This window comes from Leucoraja erinacea, chromosome 3, assembly GCF_028641065.1.
Source record: "Leucoraja erinacea ecotype New England chromosome 3, Leri_hhj_1, whole genome shotgun sequence".
Taxonomy (NCBI): domain Eukaryota; kingdom Metazoa; phylum Chordata; class Chondrichthyes; order Rajiformes; family Rajidae; genus Leucoraja; species Leucoraja erinaceus.
Window position 1 is genome coordinate 85,460,553 of NC_073379.1, and position 26,975 is coordinate 85,487,527.

At 41.4% G+C, this 26,975-nt stretch overlaps 1 protein-coding gene across 2 annotated transcripts in view; it reads right to left on the minus strand.

Moving 5' to 3' along the window:
• The window catches only part of LOC129695802 (sorting nexin-24-like), a 141,339-nt gene that overhangs the window by 14,332 nt on the left and 100,032 nt on the right, over positions 1-26,975 (minus strand). For both annotated transcript variants that reach the window (XM_055633128.1, XM_055633127.1), the window contains exons 4-5: positions 9,749-9,843; positions 5,492-5,524 (exon numbers count right to left, since the gene is read on the minus strand). In XM_055633128.1, coding sequence (XP_055489103.1) covers positions 5,492-5,524; positions 9,749-9,843 — 128 coding nt within the window. The remainder of the gene's footprint in view (positions 1-5,491; positions 5,525-9,748; positions 9,844-26,975) is intronic.

Here is a 26,975-nt window from a genome sequence, read left to right on the forward strand (position 1 = left end):
CATGGCTCCAGGGTGACCAAGGCTGGGAGCTGAACATCCAGGGATATTCAATATTCAGGGGGGATAGCCAGAAAGGAAAAGGTGGTGGGGTAGCATTGGGGTTAGAGAGGAGATTAACGCAATGGAAAGGAAGGACATTAGCTTGGAGGATGTGGGATCGATATGGGTAGAGCTGCGAAACACTAAGGGGCAGAAAACACTAGTGGGTGTTATGTACAGGCCACCTAACAGTAGTAGTGGAGTTGGGGATGGCATCAAACAGGAAATTAGAAATGCGTGCAACAAAGGTAAAACAGTTATAATGGGTGACTTCAATCTACATATAGATTGGGTGAATCAAATTGGCAAAGGTGCTGAGGAAGAGGATTTCTTGGAATGTATGCGGGATAGTTTTCTAAACCAACATGTCGAGGAACCAACGAGAGAGCAGGCTATTCTAGACTGGGTATTGAGTAATGAGGAAGGGTTAGTTAGCGGTTTTGTTGTGCATGGCCCCTTGGGCAAGAGTGGCCATAATATGGTTGAGTTCTTCATTAGGATGGAGAGTGACATTGTTAATTCAGAAACAAGGGTTCTGAACTTAAAGAAAGGTAACTTTGAGGGTATGAGACGTGAATTGGCCAAGATAGACTGGCAATTGATTCTTAAAGGGTTGACGGTGGATATGTAATGGAAGGCATTTAAAGGCTGCATGGATGAACTACAACAATTGTTCATCCCAGTTTGGCAAAAAAATAAATCAGGGAAGGTAGTGCATCTGTGGATAACAAGGGAAATCAGGGATAGTATCAAAACAAAAGATGAAGCGTACAAATTAGCCAGAAAAAGCAGCCTACCAGAGGACTGGGAGAAATTCAGAGACCAGCAGAGGAGGACAAAGGGCTTAATTAGGAAAGGGAGAATAGATTATGAAAGAAAACTGGCAGGGAATCATAAAAACTGACTGCAAAAGCTTTTATAGATATGTGAAGAGAAAAAGATTAGTTAAAACAAATGGAGGTCCCTTGCAGTTAGAAACAGGTGAATTGATCATGGGGAACAAGGACATGGCAGACCAATTGAATAACTACTTTGGTTCTGTCTTCACTAAGGAAGACATAAATAATCTGCCGGAAATAGCAGGGGACCGGGGTTCAAATGAGATGGAGGAACTGAGTGAAATCCAGGTTAGCGGGGAAGTGGTGTTAGGTAAATTGAATGGATTAAAGGCCGATAAATCCCCAGGGCCAGATAGGCTGCATTCCAGAGTACTTAAGGAAGTAGCCCCAGAAATAGTGGATGCATTAGTGATAATTTTTCAAAACTCTTTAGATTCGGGAGTAGTTCCTGAGGATTGGATGGTAGCTAATGTAACACCACTTTTTAAAAAGGGAGGGAGAGCGAAAACGGGGAATTACAGGCCAGTTAGTCTAACGTCAGTAGTGGGGAAACTGCTAGAATCAGTTATTAAAGATGGGATAGCAGCACATTTGGAAAGTGGTGAAATCATTGGACAATGTCAGCATGGATTTATGAAGGGTAAATCATATAAAGGAGAACCAGTGGATGTGTTATATCTGGACTTTCAGCAGGCTTTCGACAAGGTCCCACATAAGAGATTAGTATACAAACTTACAGCACATGGTATTGGGGGTTCAGTATTGATGTGGATAGAGAACTGGCTGGCAGACAGGAAGCAAAGAGTAGGAGTAAACGGGTCCTTTTCACAATGGCAGGCAGTGACTAGTGGGGTACCACAAGGCTCAGTTCTGGGACCCCAGCTATTTACGATATATATTAATGATTTGGACGAGGGAATTGAATGCAACATCTCCAAGTTTGCGGATGACACAAAGCTGGGGGGCAGTGTTAGCTGTGAGGAGGATGCTAGGAGGCTGCAAGGTGACTTGGATAGGCTGGGTGAGTGGGCAAATGCATGGCAGATGCAGTATAATGTGGATATATGTGAGGTTATCCACTTTGGTGGCAAAAACAAGAGACTATTATCTGAATGGTGGCCGATTAGGAAAGGGGGGGATGCAACGAGACCTGGGTGTCATGGTACACCAGTCATTAAAAGTAGGCATGCAGGTGCAGCAGGCAGTGAAGAAGGCGAATGGTATGTTAGCATTCATAGCAAAAGGATTTGAGTATAGGAGCAGGGAGGTTCTACTGCAGTTGTACAGGGTCTTGGTGAGACCACACCTGGAGTATTGCGTACAGTTTTGGTCTCCTAATCTGAGGAAAGACATTCTTGCTATAGAGGGAGTACAGAGAAGGTTCACCAGACTAATTCCTGGGATGTCAGGAGTTTCATATGAAGAAAGACTGGATAGACTCGGTTTGTACTTGCTAGAATTTAAAAGATTGAGGGGGGATCTTATAGAAACTTACAAAATTCTTAAGGGGTTGGACAGGCTAGATGCAGGAAGATTGTTCCTGATGTTGGGGAAGTCCAGAACAAGGGGTCACAGTTTAAGGATAAGGGGGAAATCTTTTAGGACCGAGATGAGGAAAACTTTTTTCACACAGAGAGTGGTGAATCTCTGGAATTCTCTCCCACAGAAGGTAGTTGAGGCCAGTTCATTGGCTATATTTAAGAGTGAGTTAGATGTGGCCCTTGTGGCTAAAGGGATCAGGGGGTATGGAGAGAAGGCAGGTACAGGGTACTGAGTTGGATGATCAGCCATGATCATATTGAATGGCGGTGCAGGCTCGAAGGGCCGAATGGCCTACTCCTGCACCTATTTTCTATGTAACAGAAAAATGGGACTAGCTCAGATGGGGCATCTTGGTCGGCATGGACTAGTTTGACCAAAGGGCGTTTCCATTCTGTATGACTCTATTACCCTAATCAGATGAAATGCTGTGCTAAATCCGCTAGATATGGATTGCATATAGTCAAGGAATCTGATACTAAGTACATCCTGGTTTTCAATTCAGTACATCAGTGTTCCACCACCTCTATACTGGTAGTGAATGCAGTGGTGTGTAGTACCAGATCAACCTTACTACCACTATGCCACCAGGTAGTCTTCAACTACTGAAATTCAACTGGCAGGTATGGAGATTGGAGGCATGCTGATGCATAAGGAGGATATCACTGGCAGTTCCCCATGGAACAAGGGCAATTCAGCCCCAGTTCACCAAATCTTTCTATTTCTCCACAGAGGACTGCAACAAACTTGACAGTCAAAACAAATCACAAGTAATCTTCAATAGAAATATCTCAATATTATCCTTATGTTCAGGAAAAAAACAGCATCTTGGAGCTTCTAAATACAAATTAAAGTATGTCCGACAGTTCGCTAAGGCATTGAGAGGGCACGATTGGATAGGGATAGCTAAAATACAAGGACTTTGTTTGTCTTTGGTGCAGTGGTTGAGGGCCCAGTTTAAAAGCCTTTTCAACATGCACATGAACATATGGACAGGTACATGGATAGGAAAGGCTTGGATGCAGATGGGCCAAAGGGCCTCTGTCCGTGCTGAATGACCATAACATTCAGGGAATGCAGGGATATGGATTATGTGCAGGCAAATAAGATTTGGTCCAGGCATTATGTTGGGCACAGAAATTGAGAGCCGAAGGACCTGTCCCTGTGTTGTACTGCTCTACATTCCGTGATTATACAATTTTTATACAATCATTTATTGTCATTTGAACCTCAAATGATGTTCAAACGAAATTTGGTTTCTGCAGTCCTACAACATGAAAAGAACAAAGACACACAACCAACACAATTTACACAAACATCCATCACAGTGAATCTCCTCCTCACTGTGATGGAAGGCAAAGTCTTGTCTCTCCGCTGTATTCCATTCTTCTCCTGATGTTAAAGGCCACGGTGAGCGACTGTAAGTCCCACGGCCTTTAAGGCTAAGCTGGGCGATGCCAAGTCCCGCGGCTGCTATAGACGCGCTTGGAGATGTAAGGCCCTGCTCCAGGTCATTTTCAACCCCGCAACTCGGGCGGGAGAAGTTGCAGTTGCGGGAGCTCCGAAATGCGGTCTCCCACCAGGGACCCGCGAGCTCCCGATGTCACCATCCACCGGGCCTGCGGCTGGAGCCTCCGAAGCTCCGAAGTCGGGCCGCAGCCGCGCGCCACCACAGCTCTCCACGCTCCGAAGCCGGCCAGCTCCACGATGGTAAGTCCGCAGGCTCCGCGACTGGAGCCCCAGGTCGTTCCGGTTGGAGGCTGCTCCATGGTGCTAGGCCCCAACGACAACGGAGACCCGACAGGGAAAGGTTGGGTCACCGTACAGGGAAGAGATTAAAAGTTTTCCCTCCCCGCCCCCCACTTATACACAGCTAAAAACAATATAAAAACCACAACAAACTATACATTCAATGGGACAAAAATAAAAAAGACAGACGGACTGCAGAGGCCGTTGCAACGTTGGTTGTGTCGCCCAGAACCAATGTTGACCATTGGATTAATCTAATGGTTCCAAATTAGTTCCAAATAATTGTGAACTAATTTGGAACCATTAGATTAACCCAATTGACAAGGGACCATGTCATTCATAAACCCATGAGAACTATCTTTACACTACCATGTATGGTAGCGAATGTTATGTTAGCATTCATAGCAAAAGGATTTGAGTATAGGAGCAGGGAGGTTCTACTGCAGTTGTACAGGGTCTTGGTGAGACCACACCTGGAGTATTGTGTACAGTTTAGGACTCCTAATCTGACGAAAGACATTCTTGCCAAAGAGGGAGTACAGAGAAGGTTCACCAGACTGATTCCAAGGATGTCAGGACTTTCATATGAAGAAAGACTGGATAGGCTCGGTTAGAAGATTGAGGGGGGGTTCTTATAAAAACTTACAAAGTTCTTAAGGGGTTGGACAGGCTAGATGCAGGAAGATTGTTCCCGATGTTGGGGAAGTCCAGAACAGGGGGTCACAGTTTAAGGATAAGGGGGAAATCATTTAGGACCGAGATGAGAAAAACATTTTTCACACAGAGAGTGGCAAATCTCTGGAATTCGCTGCCACCGAAGGTAGTTGAGGCCAGTTCATTGGCTATATTTAAGAGAGAGTTAGATGTGGCCCTTGTGGCTAAAAGGATCAGGGGGTATGGAGAGAAGGCAGGTACAGGATACTGAGTTGGACGATCAGCCATGATCATATTGAAAGGCTCGAAGGGCCTAATGGCCTACTCCTGCACCTATGTTTCTATGTTACCATGTTATACAGATGAAAATTACTAACACTCTACCTAAATCCATTGCTCTGTTTTATGAAGTTTAAAATGAAGATAGTTATCCAGCTAATGAAAACCTTATCTTGAGCAGATCCAAGAGCATCACATGCCATGCTAGATTGCAAAATCTCCAGTAATCTCAGAAGTAATTAATCACTAATCCATTGATCAAAATAAATATAATGTTAATTATTTGTTGATCCAGTGGTCAGCAATAAATGCCATTACTTTGCCAGTGACTGTAAATTCTAAGCTCCCTTTTAGATAGATTGCATCTCCAAACATTTTGACAAGGGACTTACCTGAGTTCTTCAGATTCATAGTCTTCAATGGAGCTAAAAATAAAAATCATTTTGACACATTAATATAATACATTATATTTGTCACTATTTGTGTCAGATGTTTAACAAGTTATGAAGTGTCAGTTTTTCCTGCAGACTTTTAATTGTCCTATAAATGCTTTCACCTGACATCTTCCCCACGTGAGAACACCTTCCTATTGATCTTGCACAAATAATCACTTAATTTCATAGAAATAAAAAAAGTACAATATAGACAATAGGTGCAGGAGTAGGCCATTTGGCCCTTCGAGCCAGCACCGCCATTTAATATGATCATGGCTGATCATCCCCAATCAGTACCCCGTTCCTGCCTTCTCTCCATATCCCCTGACTCCGCTATTTTTAAGAGCCCTATCTAGCTCCCTCTTGAAAGCATCCAGAGAACCTGCCTCCACCGCCCTCTGAGGCAGAGAATTTCACAGACTCACCACTCTGTGTGTGAAAAAGGCAGTGGAGGCAGGTTCCCTGGATGCTTTCAAGAGAGAGCTAGATAGGGCTCTTAAAAATAGCAGAGTCAGGGGATATGGGAAGAAGGCAGGAACGGGGTACCAATTAGGGATGATCAGCCATGATCACATTGAATGGCGGTGCTGGCTCAAAGGGCCAAATGGCCTACTCCTGCACCTATTGTCTATTGTCTTGTCTATTTCCACTCTGATGAGGCTTCTCGTGGTTTTACACACCACGATTGGGTGAAATCTGTCTTTACTAATTCCCTCTCCGCTGGAACTGTTACTTCTCTTGCAAATCTGCAACTACAAAAACATTCCTTAAAAATCCTCATTACAGCCTTAGATTTGGTGCAAACAACTGTCCCATATCCAGCCTTAAACCCCTGTCTCACGGTGCGAGTCGACCCACGAGTGACCCCGAGTTTAAAACAAATGAAACTCGTAATCACGTACAATGAACGTAGAGGGAACGTCGGAACTGGTGGATGCAACTTAGTGACTCGTGGCGCTAACGGCAGGAACCCGGGAAACTTGTTAACTCTTGAAAAATATTAAACGTTTAAACATTTCCACGAGTCAAATTTACTCTTGAAGTTAAAATTTGAAACATTTGAACTTGTTGTAAGAACGTAGTGGCCCGTGAGTTTACCGTAGTGACTCGTGAGTCTACCGTGGGTTTGGCCTGAGTGCAAGAAGTGAAATGTTGAAGATTAGTCAGATCTTAATAGAAAATGAATGAATGAATGGATGGATGGATGGATGGATGGAAGGATAGGGGACTGAAATTAACTTGGATACTTTCGATGGGAGAGAGCCGCCGATGAAGCTGAAGGTACAGAGCGAAGATGGGGGCTCAAGCATGGGGAGGGTTAACACTGGGCGGGACGCGTGAAAAGTGACCATACTGAGGGAATTCCCACATACTGTATACGAAGCAGAGAGAAACGCGCGTTCTACATAGATTATGTTTGAGCCAGCAAGAAGACATTTCTTCAGATAATGATTTTACAATGCGAGGTGACATTATAAGCCATGGGATATAAACACAAAATGCTGGAGTAACTCAGCGGGGCAGACAGCATCTCTGGAGAAAAGGAATTGCTGACGTTTCGGGTCGAGACCCTTCTTCAGACTGGTTTTGTGCTGTGCTGTTGCCGTATCTCTGGAAAGAAGTAATGGGTCTCGACCCAAAACGTTATCCATTCCTTCTCTCCATAGATGCTGCCTGTCCCGCTGAGTTACTCCAGCATTCTGTGTGCATCTTTGCTGGTGAGGAACCGTGCGTGCCCTTTGCAATTTTTCCCTCTCGAACACAGATAGCAGCGGACTATAAGGGGAAGAAACTCGCGTTCATGCCGCACGACGTGTTTGACCACCTGCCCCCGCTACTCAAGCAGCTTGTGCTGAGCGGTAACCAGCTGTGGAGCTTCAACTGGGGCAGGCGTTACCTGCTAGGCTGGTTGGAGCTGCTGGACCTCAGTTAGCAACCTGTTGACCACGATGCCTCGCATGCTGTCCAACTGCACCCAGACCCTACGCATCTTCAACCTCACCCGCAACCAGATCCCCAAGCTGACCAAGGACTTCCTGCGGGATGTGACCTCCCTGCAGTACCTGGATCTCAGCTACAACAACCTTAAGACCATCCAGGCCTCCAGTTTCCCGGACAGCGCCACCAAACACCTTCGGGAGCTGCTGCTAAGTGGCAGCCACTTTCTCTGCACCTGCGACACCAGGTGGTTCATGTAATGGATCAATCAGACCACGGTCTACATCCCTCGCCTGGTCATCGATGTCACCTGCACCTCCCCCAAAGCCCACCGCGGCCATGGCGGCGTCATGGTGAAGCTGCGCTCCTGCGAGTTGGACTACCTGGGCATTAGCCTCTACACATTCTCTTCCTTGATCACCTTCTTGCTCCTCTATTTGACACTTAAAAAACAGGCCTTCATTCACGGTGGTGCAGCTGCCTGACAGCGAATGCAGCATTGGAGACCCGGGTTTGATCCCGACTACGGGTGCTGTCTGTACTGAGTTTGTAAGTTCTCCCCGTGACATGCGTGGGTTTTCTCCGAGATCCCTCCACACTCCAAAGACGTACAGGTTTGTAGGTTAATTGGCTTGGTGAATGTAAAAATGTCCATAGTGGGTGTAGGATAGTGTTAATGTGCGGGGATCGCTGGTCGGCGCGGACCCGGTTGTCCGAAGGGCCTGTTTCCTCTCTGTATCTCTAAACTAAACTAACAGGGGAGAAAACTGGACCTTCTTGGTCAGTTTATTATTTTACACTTATATACATTACACAGATCACGGAGTGTGAAATAAAGCTGGCATGCCGAGGTCATGCAAGAAACGGAGGAAAACGGGAGACAATTTTATTCAGCAACTCCATTCTGGCAGAACATCTATCCTGTGTTAAGAAACCTAACTTTCAGGGGATTTAAATCTTGAGTTCAACTTCTACCTGAATTTAATCGGTTTACAAAAGCTTTGAAGTTCTCCCTGCAGTCCGTTTCTTAAACACATTTACGTTTTGCGCTTTTTTTGACAGCCAAGTACTTTAAATGCCATTTATTGCATTGTAGCAATGATAGGCAACGATTTGATAAAAGCGGTTAATTACGTGATAAGAGAAGCATGCAGCTACATAAGAGACACGGAGAAGTTGATCATCGGGGCAGTTCTGTCCATGGTCATGGGAGGCTTTTTATAGTTTAAAAAAAAACTGCATGACATTTTTATCCAAGTGATGATTTTTCCACACGTTGGTAGTCGTTGTTGGCTCAAGAGTAACTCGGGAGAGGTACTTGGTACATCGCAGAAATGAGAAGTAAACGGCAAACTTAGACATGCACGTGGGAACTCGTTTAAACTCGTGAACATAAACTTGGAATCCCATAGACAACTATGAATTAGATTTTGTATTTCACTCGGGATCGCTCGTGGGTGGATTCACACCGTGAGGCAGGGACTTTACTATTTTCTAGAAACTCCTTGAATGTATTGTTACCTTCCAAATTTTTCCAAAGACAGAATTGTTGCATTAGAAATTCATGTTCCTCACTCACCCCTCCCATATTTCCCTTTTAATTCCCTCTTTCCCCTCCTGCTTGTCCCCTTCCACATCCCTCCCTTCGGCTTTACACTCACTACTCTTCTTTCCTTATCTTACACCGTGTTGTCATCTTCTCGCCTTTAGTTTTTGCCACTATCTCCACCCATCTGTTAATCAAACCCCACCCACTTATGTGTATCCACCTATCACTTGCCAGGTATTTCCCCATCACCACCACCCTTTTCCGACTTTCTCTACCCCATCGGAATGAAGAAAAGTCCCGACCAGAAAAAAACACGTTGTCTGAGAAAATTAGATGCTGCCTGACCTGCTGAGTTCCTGCAGCACTTGCAGGTTTAGGATTTAAGATTTATTTTTGTCATGTACATCGTTACAGTGAAAAATGCTTTGCATGCTATCCAATCAGATCAGATAATACTATACCTAAATTAAATAAAATCAAACTCTGGTACAATAGGTAGAGCAAAGGGGAAGATACTGAATGCAGAGCATAGTTCTTAGCATTGTAGAGCATCAGCTCCAGAGACTGCTGTGTATTTTGCAATGGAATGTTTTTTACAATGGAGTGGAAAGTTAGATATGCCAATCTATGCCGTCAGCACATTACTGAGCCCTGGATTGCAATTAAATAAAGATCATTTTGCCTTTTATTTTCTAGATGGGTTATTTTTAAATAAGTCCTCATCTTACCCACAACTTTCAATTTTTGGCAGAGAAGGAAGATGACGAATGTTAAGAAAATCCAAGAATATCTTGGGCAGTTCTTCATTTTCAATCAAAATGATCTGTGAAAAGACATACAAATTAACAACAATGCATGCAAAACATACTGAAGTAGAATTTTCAGTCTATTTTCTTGGATGCTAATGAAGTATTTGGATTCCTATGCCATTGACCTGACCAAACAAAGGAAAACAAATTTAAATTGAAATGCATGGGATTTAAAACTAAATAACTGATCTATAGATATTTTTTTTACGTCAATTGGCTTTATTAGCAATGCAAGTGTTACTGATTATACATATTGTGCCGTAATCCTAACAGGTGTTCATGTGAGTCAGTACATTTAGGGGGACAATGGATCTACATTCTTCTCCTTCCTGTGAAAGCCCAGCCAAGATTACAAAGTTAGGCCAGTATTTGGAGTGGAGGACACCTGAGAATACTGGTACAGTAACCTGGCTACATGGGGAAGCAAATGATCCAACTGGCAGTATGAATTTAATTACCAGCTGTAATGTATGTACTTAACAAATGTAATAATCAGTTAGAATGGAGTTGCAAGTAGGCCCCAATGAGTTTTATCTGCAATTCTCAAAAGACATTTAAAAAAAATCATTGGTGATCAATTACTGCCTCTTGTGAGATATTGCATTTCCTGTTCTAATAAGATAAGGTTTCACTGATGAGTATGGAGTTTCTATAATAAACTGATCATGGACAAATAAGATTGAAAGAAACAGCTGGAGAAGTTGACCATTCCAGTCCTCTGTTCAATAACATCATGGTTGATTTTTCCCCTCAATTCCACTTCCCTACATTTACACTATAATCCCTTGATTTCATTAATGATCCAGTAATGGATATGAAAGTCCTGGGATGGCAGGACTTTCATATGAAGAAAGACTGGATAGACTGGGCTTGTACACGCTAGAATTTAGAAGATTGAGGGGGGATCTTATAGAAACGTACAGAATTCTTAAGTAGTTGGACAGGCTAGATGCAGGAAGATTATTCCCGATGTTGGTGAAGTCCATAACAAGGGGTCACAGTTTAACGATAAGAGGGAAGTCTTTTAGGACCGAGATGAGAAAATCATTTTTTACACAGAGAGTGGTGAATCTGTGGAATTCTCTGCCACAGAAGGTAGTTGAGGCCAGTTCATTGGCTGGATTTAAGAGGGAGTTAGATGTGGCCCTTGTGGCAAAAGGGATCAGGGGGTATGGAGAGAAGGCAGGTATGGGATATTGATTTGGATGATCAGCCATGATCATATTGAATGGCGGTGCAGGCTCGAAGGGCCGAATGGCCTACTCCTGCACCTATTTTCTATGTTTCTATGTTAATACATGAGGAGACACATAGTGCTGGAGTAACTCAGTGGGTCAGGCGGAATCTCTGGATTCTGGGGAGGGGAGCCTCAGACTGCAGACCACATTAAAGTTCATAGGTCATAGGAGCAGAATTAAGCCATTCGACCCATGAAGTCTACTCCGCATTCAATCATGGCTGATCTATCCTTTCCTCTCAACCCCACTCTCCCGGCCTTCTCCTCATCCCTCTGATACCCATACTAATCAAGAATCTGACAATCTCCGTCTTAAAAATTTCCATTCTTGGCCTCCAAAATTAAATTAAAATAAAATTTAATTAAATTGTTTTTAAATCAGTGCATTTGGTTGCTGTACAGTACAACATCTATAGAACTTATTTCCCTCAAATGCTGTCTATCTTAAAAAAAAAGGATGAAAAAAAAATCTTAAAAATACATTTCGACAATACTTTCCAGGTAATAAATAAACCTTGCCTCGAATGGCAGAAGTGACAGCCTTCAGCAATGAGGCTCCAGAACTTTCTGTAGATCATATACTCTAAAGATTTTGTTTTTGGCATGCTCTTTAATTATATTCATTTTGAGGATTATATGAATTCCAATGTTCAAGTATTAAAGACACCTGTATGTTTCACGGACACCGCTGCAAGCTGGATGAGCAGCTGCCACCTCACTTTTAAAGGGATCTATCCATGGCAGGAATCATGGAATTGAAAGCAGGAGATGTGGTGTGGGGGTGTGAACAGGACCAGGTAAGGGGCTAATGGTGCATGGATCTCCCAGGGATTGCATGCCCCATGGTGGAGAAAGGTCTCCTCCCTGTGATCAGTGATAACTTGAGGCTAATAAATCAAGTGTTCTTTATGCTGCAGGTACCAGTTCACAGATATCTAGATTTTCAGAGATCTGTCGCGACTGAAATTGATTGATGGAAAGACACAGCATGGAAACAGCCCCCTCGACCTACCAAGTCCACGGCAACCATCAATCACCAGTTCACACTAGTTTTACGTTACCCCACTTTCGCATCCACTTCCTGCACATTAGAGGCAATTTGCAGATGTCAGTCATCTTACAAACCAATACGTCTTTGGGATGTGAGAGGAAACCAGAGCACCTGGAGCAAACCCACACAGTCACAGGGAAAATATGCAAAACTCCACACAGACAGCACCTGAGGTCAGGATTGAACTGGGGACTCTGGCGCTGTAAGGCACCAGTTGCACCACTGCTCAAATTGTAAAATTGATGTCATGCTTTTTTACATACAAAAATGGTACACCATGGGGCACTCGATTTCATACATGGTTTACTACTTTCAGTAAATATGAAGTAGACATTTTACTTGGTCTGTTAAGAAGGGCTCTAGTTTGCAACCTTTCAATCCAATATCTGTTGAGTAATTAAATTATGCCAAGCATGTTGATGATATCATCATAGTTAACGGAAAGGGAAACCGTGTTGTGCACTGGAACAAATCACAATGGGAAATGTCTGGTCCCGATTTCTAATTGATGGGACCAACAGGAAACAGGCATCAACATTTCAAAACAGGTGCAAAATTCTTTTTAGGTGCGATTTCTGCATAGGAAACAGGCACAAATAGGTCCAGTTGCTGGGCACAGGTGTGAGAAAGCAGCATGATCGGATCAACACCAGATCATTAGAGCTTTTTGTCCATGCACATCCCGTCCAGGTACTCAAGGTGAGGTAAGCCTCCCTAACATTGACATCACATAACACTTGGTTCTTTATTCAGGATACTTAGTGGCTTAAGTGGCTCCCCCTTGAAACCAGATTCGATGCCTTGGATTAACTGTTGAGTCAGCGTGCAAACAGCCAAATTAAAATGGGTATTTCTTTGAAGTCTAAAATACAGCAATAGCACTTCGTAAACTTGCAAATTTTAGTAGGAGCAGGAAGAATATACCATCATTTTTTTTTACCACCACTGGGTCCATATCCAAGAACTCTCAACTCAACAACACAGTGGAAATACCTTCAGCAAAGGACTGCAGTGAATTTAGCTCACCACCACTTTCTCAAGGGTAATCTAAGTGAAGCAAAAGGTGATGGCTTTGCCAGTGATGCCCATGTCTTGATAAATAGATACAAAAAATATCCATTTTAATATGCTATAAAACATTGTTATTATTTTAGCCCATTAATAATCATAAATAATACAGAAACAGCAGCTTTTTTTTCAGGCATTCAGATGATAGAAAAGTGACAGCAAGCAAACATAGTTTCCCCCCCTCTTTTTATTTGAGGATGGGTTGTTATTTTATTTTCCAGAGTGTAACCTCATTCATCATGACAACAAAGATAAAGTGGAGCTGGCGTGTGTTCAGGGATTTACTTTGGGTCATTAATGTGGGATTTAAGGAATGTTAACAAGGTGGGCTGTTTGTTAAGCTTGACAGATCAGCTTACAATGCACTGGTCACATACTCCATCTGTACCCAAATGACATTGAGCTGGTCTAAGAATTGTTGCCCACTGCCTAATACAAAGAAAAAAATCATCAATGAGACCACCACTCTCTTTTGCGTATTTGAAATGCTGCAGACTTTTGGTAATTTCAGCAGGAGAAATGGATGTTTACGATATATTATGATTAATACATTTCAACAAATTGCAATGGATTATTTCCTTCAATTAAGTTTAATTAATATTGGTGCACATAACCATATATGTTTCATCAAGTACTTATACCTTTATAGTAATGAAAGTAACTGATGAGCTCAATCATATATTTAGCCACGGATGAATATCTTGCAGAAATATCTTAACATGTCACTAAGTAAATTTTATAACACCTTCATTTTACTGACCTATTCCAATCACACTTATTGCCCAGGCACAAAAAAATGCGAGGAATCAAAAATCTATCCATGATTGTGCTTCAGTCGTCGCATTATGTAAAATGTATTTTCTGTGTATTCCCTAATCCTAGTTTGTAATGATTCAATTGTAGGATTCCCATTCACACTTTCACGAAGATATTTTGTGTGGAAAAATGTTTAAATCTAAAATGTCATACCATTATTTTTTTAAAAGGGACTTCTCTCCAGGGATGAACTGCTGTAAATTCATCAGAAATTCAGCAGTAAACCTGTTTATGCATCTATCTGGAGCTCCTACCGATTTTCTGTAGTTACAGTGGCTGATCAGGAGATCGCGGTGGAAGTATTCAGTGTAAGTATTTACTAAAAGAACTACCATTTATTGCAGGGAAGTCTGTATGATCATAACTAGTGTTTTTTACAATATTGAATTTCAGAACAAAAGTGATATCCAAGTAATTGTTTGCAATTTTTAAGGATTTCTAGTGTTCAGCTCTGTAAGAAACTGTGTTTTATGCACAGTGCAAGGTTTTAGTAGAGATTGTTGGAAGATAGTGGCTTAGGGTAAGAGGTGCAATGTTACAGAAGCAATGTTACAGAAACAAAGAAAAATAATTTTAAATGGTTAGGTAGTGTCATCTAAAAACCCAGATATATAGCAACCTAAAAATATGTTCAAGAAAGTCTGTTCTCAAGATGTAAAAAAGATTACATTTGAAGAGAGAGAAAAAAAAGATCAACTTTTACAAAATTAAAGCGCCATTATTGTGGATATCATCAGGTCTGTTGAACCATAATCACTTTATCACAACATAAAGCAGATACAACACACGTAAACTCGCATCATATTTGGAAACATTAAGAAAAATATTATATATCACTGATTATGTTAATAAACCAGTTAAATTTGTGCAAGGTGTAAGGGAAACAATTTAAGAATAAATCTCAGCAATTCTAAGAAAGAGAAAAGAGATAAGCGAAAAGGGATAAACGAACAGGGTACAAGCAAAGAATATTGATTCCTGTTCCTTTTCCCCACCATAGCCTTAATTTTGTCATATTGATCTTTATTTCTCTGTACCATTGCCCCCTGAAAGCCTGAGTTAAGAATCAGCCGCTTAACTCTCCTCTCCCTGTGGAAGTCACTGATCACTTGCACATGTCCCGTCCCTGACATTCTGTACATCTAATTGTCAGATTTCTTTTCTGTTTCAGTGAGTAAAATGCAGTCACCATATTACAGAGGGACTTGTTCTGGCTTAACCTCAGCTAGATGCCATCATGCGGGAGAAAATACGTTAAAATATCACAGGATAACTCTGTCCGACAAGGCAGAGGCATAAACAGTATAATGATTTCCCTCGAGTTTCACTGCAAGAGAATTGTCACTAAAGTCAACATAAATGGTGACAGATCTTCACTGAGGACACTGGGAAATCGAATGCTGGCATTATATTTAGGCTCAGGCCTTTTCATGAGCCAATTATAACACCAAATATCTCACTGAAAACTTGGCCAAGACAACTCTGCTAACCTTCTGAGGATAAAACAAACATCAGCACTTCAGGTCTAAAAGTTTGGTGCAAAACAGTTTTCAATATCTGGTGCTGCAATATCCATTTAACATCACACAAATCTTCCCACATTGTAGAAAGATAGCAACTCAACATGTAAATATCATCAGTAACCAGGTAAGATAACGTTTCTGTAAAAATACCTTAGCTGCAGTTCCCCCAATATATGTGAATTATTTTATCACAAAAGTTGTGCGAAGACTTGAATAAATATTAATTTATAATTGTATCATGGGAATTCCCCCCCCCCCCCAAAATTGAACAGTTAAGACCATTGCTACATATACAGATACTGTCGCCTCCGGTAGACTCAACCAGTTTAAATAGTAGTCTGAAGAAGGATCTCGACCCGAAACATCACCCATTCATTCTCTCTAGAGACGTTGCCTGTCCCGCTGAGTTACTCCAGCATTTTTAACAAAGGACATTTATTGTCACATACACCAATTGGTGCAGTGAAATTTGAGTTGCCATGCAGCACACACATAAGATAAACACAACACTATAGAAGTTAACATTAAACATAAAAACATCCCCCCACAGCAGAATCAATGTTTCCCACTGTGAGGGAAGGCAACAAAGTTCAGTCCTCTTCCTCTTGTTCACCCGCGGTCAGAGCCTATTGTGGCCTCCGCAGTCGCCGCAACGGCCCGATGTTTCAGGTCCTCTCGCCGGATGATGGAACTCCGGTGTCGGAAGAACACTCTCAGCGGCTTGGAGTTTCCGAATCGGCCGCTTCCTACCGGAGACCGCGGCTCACGAAGTCCACAGGCCGAGCTGAGCGGAGCTCCAACACTGGCGATCCTCGGCAAAAGATCCTAGGCTCCGCGATGTTAGAGTCAGCGCCGCCCGCGGCTGGATGCTCCGCAGACCACAGCTCCACGGTGTTCAAGTCGGCAGTCCCAGCACTCCGGAGCTCCAACACGGCGATCTTCGGTAAGGCACGCCCGCTCCGCGATGGAATTCAGTGATGCGCCGCTGCTGAAGCTCTGGCCGGTCTCCAGCAGGAAAGGCAGCGCCAATCCAGTAGTAGGCCGCGAGGAGGGGGCGAAGATGCGGCTCGGAGGAAAGACGCATCCTCGACCAGGTAGGGACTGTGGAAAATTGTTTCCCCCTTTCCCCCCATCCCCCACATAAAAAGACTAAAAGTCCTCCAAAACAAAACTTTTTGTCAGACTAAAAATAAAAAAAAGAATGAATGGAAGAACAACTGCAGTCGAGGCTGCCACACTCGATGGCGTCACCACTCGGAACTTTGTGTCTACCTTTAAATAAATGATCAATCTGACTACTAACCTAGAAAACGTTTGGTTAAATTTTTAGATCCGAGTGAATCATTCAGAATTTGGTCAATAAGGTCAATCTTGAAGGTTCATATTTACATTCACACTTATTTAAACACCATTCTAAAAACTTAACAAGATATATTATCTATAGGATCTTTCCACTCAAAACAGCCTGGAGAAACACCGCAGAAAATAACAAACACTAACTTTGTTTTATATAATTATTACTTAAACATAATGAAATGCCCCAAGAAGCTTAATACAAATACACCACCGATTTTCCGGAAACTGATGGCCCGGCACCTCCTTTAATACGGAGCGCATTTAAAATCTCCCCCCACCCCTGGAAGTGCTCCAAAAAATGTGACGCCTAAACTGGGTTAGGCAGCTGATCTCGACTTCATCGGGACTTCCGCGGCCGATCAAATTTACCCCCTGCAGCTGGGACTCTGGAACTCCAGCCCGGCCGGAGCCAGTGGATCTGTTTCTATAGCCGACTTCCGAGGTCAACTTTGCGGGCTGGTATCTTGACCCACCAGCAGCCTAGGTGGGCTATTCCGATATCGTTCAACTCCTCTCAGAGGCCCACGTCGGCGGTGAGCTCACCCTCCCTACTGCATTTTCAGCAGATTTGGCAAATCTTAGGTTGGTGGGATTCAACCTGGAGTTCTGCTGGGAAAGTGGCGCCTCAGCCCCGTGGGCAGATGCTGAGGGGAACTCGTTAACTGGCTCCCAGACAAGAAATGCTCATTTGGCTGTAAATTTAGTTTACATTTAATATTTGTTTTATGCAAGTTCCCAGCAGTCCATGGTGCTTTAGAGACACGGGAGGAGTATAATTAGAGGGTCAGAGGTGTCTTGTTGTATCATTATTATGTGATCTTTGTTGGCCCAGCAAAATGGATAATCTGACAAGGCTCTGGAACCAAGAGTGCCAAAAAAATCAGTCGTGAACCTGTACTATCAAACATATCTTTGACAAAAAATTAATGCCTAAGCACAGTAAGATCATCAGAAATGATTATCAAAAGACTTGGCTAAAAGGGTAGGTTTTAGGAATAATCTTAAAGGAGCAGGGAAGCATAGAGAATTGGTAAGGTTTAGGCAGGAAATCCTTTGCTTTGGACCAAAATAACTGAAATGCCGAAATTAAAAGCAGGGATGCATAAAAGTCTAAAAGAAGATGGTCAAAGATCCAGAAGATAGGGGTTGCAGAAATTGGGATGGTGGAGTGTAAGTATGTGTGGGGTGGGATGGGGGAGAAATTGGGTTCACAGGAGATTTGGAGGATGGAGGCAGGAAATGTGAACATGGAGGAACCATGAAAAGATGATGGTTTTAGAAATGCGGAATTGTGAAATGAGCACAGGTGAAGGCCAGCGACCACAAGTATGATGGACAAATGGGACTTGGGATAAGCTAAAAGATGGTAGCATGTTTGGAGAAGTTACGATTACGTAAGAAGGAAGGCATAGAGAAAAAAAATGGAATAGTCAGGTCTCTATGTAATAATGCTATGGGCGAGGGTTTCAGCAGCAGATGCACTGAGAGTCCTGCAGGCTGAAGTTATATAGGTGGGAACAGCCTTAATAACTCAGCTTTGTGATAAACTAAACAACATGATTACGAACCGTTTGGCTCAGCTCCACATAATTTCCTGAAATGGGATAGATGGACAGGGAGCTGAATTTATGATTATGCCCATAAAACAATAACTTTGGTCTTCGGCAAAAAACATCTGCTGAATAATATTGGATGTCAGATAAACAGTGTGACAATATGAGTTAGAGGAGTAGCCCAGTGGTAATTCAGAGCTGACTGTTTTTTATTATATATGTACAACTTATCATTATAAATATAAATTCACATAATAGATTGAGGTGGACACATCTCTCATTTTATCTTTCCTTTATTGCTAAGACGCAGCATCCAGATTGTAAAATAGCTAAAAAGAAAATCAGCTGGTAAATCTAGCAGATGCAAAAGAAGCCAGAAGAACTAAAGGGCTGGCACTTCCATAGGTTAAGTTAATGCATTGTTTTCCATCATCATTTCTGTCACCGTGAGATCAAGGCCACATGGAAGAATGCTCAACATTGCAATATGTTTCCACATTTTTTTGTCTTAGCGAAATTTTCTTCATATCAGAAACAAGGGATCAGAGAATGCTCCTGAGATTACTGCTGACATTCCCATTGAAACTAATTACTCTAAACATCAGGTTCCTTGGCCGAGTTAGAACCAAGTGCAGCGGTTGGCATGGGAAATTCAATGTACTTGGGGTTAATGCATTTGGTTCTGTGCTGCTTTCTGCAATCTTTGAAGTCCACAAATATACTAATGACGCCATTTTCAAATGAAAATGTCTGTATACTCTTTCTATTGGCAGTCAGCATGTAACTTTACCAGCTGCATAACATTTATTTGAACACAATACCATACATTTAAAAATCACAGAAATATTAACTACTTAAAAATGCTTTGCGAAAAGGACAATTTACCGCAACATTAAAACTAAATGCAAGTTTTAAACTCGATTTCATTTGAATATTATGTAAATTTCAACTTGCAGATGCACTGCTTCAGTCTGCAGGGAGATGAAGAATGTTGCTATAATGTGTGTTTGACAGGAGCTTCTCAAAAACAATTGGATGATGTATGTGGAAACTGATATCAAAAGAGAGCTCTGGCTGCATCATCCAATATAAATTGATATAATGTGCCATCAAGGCACTTACCCTATGTACCTGTCTGCAGACAGGCCTTGACATGCGTTCAACACTGATCACCAAAACTCACTCCTGAAAATGGGAGGTCTGTTCAACAATTGCATAATAAACATGAGTGCTGACCCTCTATCCTGGATAAAAGGCACTAGTGGTGAATTTTGTACAAAAGTGTTTGACACCTGTGGGCTTGTTTTGCCGCAGTGATGCTGTGTAATTTATCCCACCGATGAACGTCATGTATGAAAGAGTGAATCTTTCTCTTATTCTCCCCTTGTGAGATTCATTGAAGGAGGCCTTTTGGCTCATCGGATCTATTCTGACTCTTAGAAGAGTCACATTCCCCTATATTTCCTGCTGACTCTTCTGCCACTGACTTACTGTCGGGCTACTAAAAAAAAGCATTTGCTACAGGTTCAAAAATGAGCAGACTTTCATAATATTATCTAAGCTATCAGGTCTGTCCAGCTGCAGCATGGTGACATGATATACTGAAAAGGGATTGGGGATGAATTTGATGGAAAAACCAGACCAGAGATACTGAATTCATTCCACCCTTCCTTTCAGCCCACCACACCAGGTATTGTGGAGTGAGAGGAAGGGTGGAATGAGCCTGTCTTAACACAGCCAAAATAAATTAGCTGGCCACTTATATTAGTGCTGCAAATAGGTCCTTGCTGTGTGCAACTAGGCTGTCATGTTTAATTGACTAAATTACACAATAATTCATTTTTTAATATCATGGCACTCTACATATCTATATTCATTTGTTCACGTGCAAGGGAAAGAATATATATTAAAACTCAGATTTATATGCATTCCCTGTCATTATTTCTTCAATTCATAAGAAATATCAAATGATAAGAATTTCTTCAATCTAAACAGAGGATGGTTTTTAAAAAAAGAAATAGTGATTTAGTCAATTTGAACTGCGGCATCTTTGGAAAAGTGCTGACATGGTAAGCATTATTATGAAGTCAGCTCCACTGAGAAAATGCCATCAAAGCCTCTTAAAAAAAATTGCTACAATTGAGTGCGAAGATTTGCAAACATAAGGCGAGTAGCAGGATACTCTACTCTTCCTCACAACCAGAAGAAAAAAAATTGAAATGAACTTGCCCAGCTGTGAGCTACTCCACCACTGCAGGAAGAAATCAATACCAGCTGAATGCCATCTGCTTGGGGCAGCAAAATAGTACCGATAGTATGACCCATGCATCTTTTCTTATTGAAAGGTTTTTTTGCACGTGTAAACAGTTCAACCTCACTTCATCCACATGATGCTCATTTACCAGTTTAAAATCAATAAAATATGCAAAACAAGGGAAAAAAATGAATTTGGAGAGCAGCCCTGATGCCAAAGTGATTGTTAATCAATGTCCGCGCTCAGTCGCTCAGCAAGATACATTTTTGATTTGGAGAAATCAGGATGTTATTAAACAAGACTTGAATCTGAAAATATTGTGTTTAAGCAGTTTCTGCATTTCAAAATACTTCAGTAACACTTTATTAAAAAGGACCTATAAAACCTTCAGTAAAGCATGGGTTGTCAATCCTCAAAAGGCTTGGTGGTGGTGAGCATTTTCTCACATCAATTAACGTTTAAGTTGGTTGGAGTGCAGCAAAAGGGAAGTAATTATCTGTGTCTATGAATTGTATTAATAATCTGAATTAGCATTGATTCTTGTTCTTGGAATGCCATCAGCTTATATTCATGGAATAGTGACACCCTTGAATTAATTGTGAGTCACTTGAAGACATTTTTCAGCCATTTTCTTTGTGATTCCCATATCCCAATAGGTGTGATATTTGGCCACCACTTTTCTTAAGTCCAAAGGAAGTTCACGCAAACAGGCTGTAAATAATCCCAGGTGCCATTCACAAAGGAACAAATGCTCTTTAAAATAGATTGTAAATGTGATGGTCTCCTTCCGTGCTGTTACTTTCTATGATCTTGAAGCAAATGTATCTCCTTATAAGAATTAAATGCTAATGGAACCTGCAGCTACAACCTGCATCATATTTGAGATATCAGCCAATGTCCCTCAACATTTAGAAGCAATGCAATGGGGAAGTATAGACCTTGATTTACACAATCTCCTAGGGTACCACATGATGGGGTCAATTTTCAATCACCACAAACAGGCAATTTTAAATCAGGTGGCATGTTAAAAATGTGAAGCTCGCAACCTAAACACAAATTGCCTAAAACACTCCCTCATTTAGATTGAGAAGAAGCAAAAAGGAAACCAACCAATTTGTAGGAAGTTATTACATTATTTAAATGCTTTATTGAAGCTGAAAGGCTACAATTTCATTTTGATGTTCTAGGTTTAACAATGGTTCACATGTTCACCCATCACACTGCACCCACATTTTGACCTGACTGATAATCAGACACAGGATCTTGGGAAATCCAGCAGCTGAAGAGAGATGGGGACTGCTGCAGAAAGGTATATGCTTTTCCAGCACTACTTGAGTGCTATGAAAAGTAGAAATGTTTCTGGATGACAATTTCACATTACTGATCACCAAAGACAATGAGTTAGAAACGTGCATGCAAGCTGAGAGTCTAAATCAAAATCTCTGCTTATACGGCAATTTCACTCTTTACCACAGTATAAACATACCATTAATGATCTCTTATAGAATACGCTCTTCAGCTTTATCGCCACATCATAAATTTCTAAATTATTTCTTACTAAAGCATTTTCAACCTATTCTGCTTCCACCCAGTAGTACAGCTGAGAACAAACTAAGCAACCAAAATGCCCCTGATTAAAGAAATAACAAATGATATTGAAACACTGATTGAACGATACAGCATGAAAACAGGCCCTTTGGCCAGTCGTCCACCCCTATTCACACTATTTCTGTATTATTGTACTGTTGCAGCCACTCAACAGGGGCACTTTACAGAGACCAATTAACCTACAAACCTATATGTTTGGGATGTGGGGGGGAAACTGTAGCACCATGCAGTCACAGGGAGAACATGCAAACTCCACACAGACAGCACCCGAGCCCAGGACGAAGACACCGTGAGATAGCAGCTCTGCCAACTGCGCCACACTACAACATCTCAACCTTCTTAAAAATATCTGATTCACATAGCAATTATTTTATTTTTATTTTTTTTAATTCGTATGGCTGTATGGTGACCCCAAATTTCACTGTACCAATTGGTACATTTGACAATAAATGTCTCTTGAATCTTGAAAAGAGAAAATGAATAGTTCATTCAGTACACTTGGATGTAAGTCTCATGCCTACTCCTAAAAGCTCCTTTTGCAAATGTTTTCAATTATTATATATATATGTTAGTTTGTTCTCAGCTGTACTACTGGGTGGAGGCAGAATATACATGTTCAAGTTATCAGAGATTTTTCTTGCTGATTCCAGGAGGTCCACAATTCTCAGTATAGAAAAGAGTTAAATGTGAACCAATAGTCAATGTGGATACAGACTTGCCAGGAGGCAGGAACCAAAAATCACTTAAATGATAGGTGTTTATGCAGTGGTGGTAGTGATGGGGAGGGGCAAAAGGAAGATTAGCAGCAATCAGAGAAGATACAGGACCACAAAAAGGGGCAGAAGGAAGTCATTAAGTTAGGAAACTTATTGACAAAGGATCAAGAAAATCCAAGGGAAGCCACAAAAGGAAGTAAATCTACACTAAAATATATTCACTTGAATTATCAGAAGTTAGGTTCTTAAATGTTTTACGGCTGGAGAAATTTCAACACCAAAGGAATACATGAATCTAATAAAAACTTCACTGGATATGATAAACTTCACTATTTATATTAACTACTCGGACCAGTTAAGAAAAAATAACCAGTATAGACAAATATAAAAAAGTGGAAAAAGAGCTTGTTTCAGTAAAAAAAAACAATTGGCTACAACAGCAACATTAGATAACTGAAACCACACTTGGTAGTATTCTAAGGACCTCCTAGTCAGCACGAAGAGGATGATAACTAACTATGCAGAAATAAGAGTACAGGATTTGACAATAAAAAAGTTTCATGATATTTGTTTGAAGTCAACACTTAAGAAATACCTTCTGATTTAGAACAAAACCTGGAGGCCTTCGTGTGTGTAAGATGCTGACTTAATGCAAGCTACTAGTTTGTATACACATATCTGCTCCTTATTTACAAACTAAATTGTGCACCATTTCTTGCAAACAGATGACAATTCATTTCTTCTGGTTTTTATTTTATGGTGTCCAAAATGAAATTGAAGGATCAATGCTGAATTGCATTGTTTTTGTGCCATAAATTTGTGTTCACTCAAGGACCTGATTGAGTTGGTGCCAACTCATTTCCTACAGAATGCTGAACAAGCCACCAGAATTATGAAAATCATTTGCCTGATTTAAGCACAAGTCAAATCTGTTGCTTAGCAGTGGAGATATTAGCAAAGTCATTATGCATAATTCTTCCTTGGAAATTATTATACCTGAATGTATAAAATAGATCTAAAATATACTATATAATGGATAGGAATATGTTGACTATCATGCACCCTCTAGCTGTTGTATCTGCAGCTTCTGGTAATATTTTGTGGAATTTATATTATTCCTATACTCCAGTGCACTCTGATGACATAGCACAGGGTAGCTGGTGACAGTTTACCTGCCCGTCACCATCAATATATTAATAGCTGTGAAATATATTTGTGTCATCATATTTTTTGTGCTATTCCAATTGAGAAATACCATAGAAAGTTACAGCACAAAAGAATCAGGGGTCTTTTGCCATTAAATACAGGTAATAGGAAAGATTCAAGGAATGTTGACCCTTATGTCAAGGGGTTTGGATTGCAAGAGTAGGGAACACAAGACAATGGGAGCAGGGGTAGGCCACCAGGCCTCTCAAGCTTGCACTGCCATTCAACACTATAATTGTTGATCTGCTCTAGGACTCAGATGTTTTCTATGCCATTCCCCAATCTTTTAAACATTTATCTGCTCCCTATTTCAATACCTCCAGTGACCTAGCCTTGACAACCGCCCAGGTTAGGGAATTCCAGCCACCCACCATGTGCAGCGAGAAGAATTCCAATACATCACAGTTTTAAATGTTTGCTCCTAACCTTTTAACTATGTTTTCTTTGTTTGAGACTCTACATCTTACTTTAATTTAGTTTATTGCCACGTGTACCAATGTACAGTGAAAAGCTTTTGTTGCATGCTAACCAGTCAGCAGAAAAATAATACATGATTTCAATCGAGCCATATACAGTGTATAGATACGTGATAAGGGAATAACGTTTAATGCAAGGTAAAGCCAGCAAAGTCCAATCAAGGATAGACGGAGGGTCACCAAATAGGTAGATAGTAGTTCAGCACTGCTTTCTGACTGTTGTGGGATGATTCAATTGCCTGATAACAGCTGGGAAGAAACTGTCCCTGAATCTAGAGGTGTGTGTTTCAACACTTCTATATCTTTTGCCTGATGGGAGAGGGGTGAAGAGGGAGTTGCCGGGCTGCGACTCATCCCTGATTATGCTGCTGGCCTTGCCAAGGCAGAGTGAGGTATAAATGGAGTCAATAGAAGGAATGTGTAAGAAGGAACTGCAGATGCTGGTTTAGACCAGTGGCCGGTTCGGAGGTCCAAGCCGCTGAGAATGTTCTCCCATTCCGACGTCGGAGTTCCATCATCCCGGCGAGGGGGCCTGAGCATCGGGCCACCCTGTAACGGTTCGGGAGGCCCCGACCACGGGTGAACAACAGAAGATAACTGAACCTTGTTGCCTTCCCTCACTTTGATTCCGCTCAGTGGGGATGTTTGTGTTAAAGACTATCATGTTCTGTGTTATTTTTTTATTCGTATGGCTGTATGGTGACCACAAATTTCACTGGACCAATTGATGCATGTCTCTTGTCTTGTCTCTTGAAACCGAAGATAAACCATCTGAAGAAAGGTCTCATTCCTTCGCTCCAGAGTCGCTGCCTGTCCTGCTGAATTACTCCAACTTTGTGTGTCTGAGATGTTGGTTTGTGTGATGGTCTGGGCTGCGTCCACGATTCGCTGCAATTTCTTGCTATCTTGGATGGAGCTGTTTCGACTGTTTCGCACTCAGATATAATGCTCCACCTGGTTAAAGTCTTCCCTTTGGTTATGGGTCAAAAGTCAAGAGTGTTTGTCATATGTACTGTTAACAGAACAATGACATTCTTTCTTGCAGCAGCATAACATGCCTGTAAGCACAGTACTCAGATAGTAAAACAAACACACAAAAAAATAATGGTCTGTGTTTGTGGTCCCTGTAAGAGAGTTTGTGGCTACGAAGGAAAGGAAAAGGTGGCTAAGACTAGTATAGTTTGCAGAGGAAGATGACTGGGGAAAAAAAGTGGTATCTCTCTCCTTTTAACATAAAGAAACTTTGAATTGACAGGTAGCCGATGAATAATATTAAAAACCATACATCCAGTCTTCATTTCTTCAGTGATATAACTCTATTGAGACTGAATAATGAATGAGTTGATTATAAAGATGATAATTTTTACTATGATGGAACTAAATCCATATTATCATCCTCTTAAACCTTGTTGTGAATAGCAAATGTTGGAGGACACTGGTAGAGCTGCTGCCTCAATGCACCAGAGAGCAGGGTTTGATTCTGGTGTTGGGTGCTGTCTGTGTAGAGTTTTCACATTCTCCCTGTGAATGAATGGATTCCAGATGCTCTGCAATTTCCTCCAACATCCCAAAGATGTATGGGTTTGTAGATTAATTGGCCTCTGTAAATTGCTCCTAGTGTGTAGGGAGAGGGCGACAAAACGGGATAACATAGAACTAGTGTGAACGGGTGATCGATGGTCGGCATGGACTCGGTAGGCCGAAGGGCCTGTGTCCATACTGTATCTACACATCAACTCTAACAAATTCTCTCGAGACCTGCTGCAGTAAGCAGCCTTTTATTCCAATGGGACAATACTTGCCTGAACTTCTGAACAAACTCAAATCCATTTATAGGTTTTGCAAAAACATCAGCTCATGCTCAATTAGAAATCCTTTACTTAGCTGAAAACAAGCCCATTAAACTTTGAAGTGTCCCTGGTGGAAGCAGACTGAGCTCTTGAATTAAAATAATCTTTACTTCGCACTTGTTCCCACTTTTTCTTGGCACATTTTTACTACGTATTGTAAAGCAAAAGTTCACTATTCTACATTTCCATTCGAGCAGCATCTTTTTCAGTTATCTATGGATACCCATCTTTATTTAGTCAATAGTCAGTGATCTGAGTACATTTATTTTACTTTTTTCATTGAATACATGGTTTTAATAGTTGTGACTTGGGAAACAAAATCCTGCTAAGACCCAGGGTATTTTGTAAAGTCAGAAATTTCTACTGCATGCAAAGTTGGTTGTACTGAATCAAGTACAAATCTGGAGGGATTTGCTTGCCTCTTATTAGATT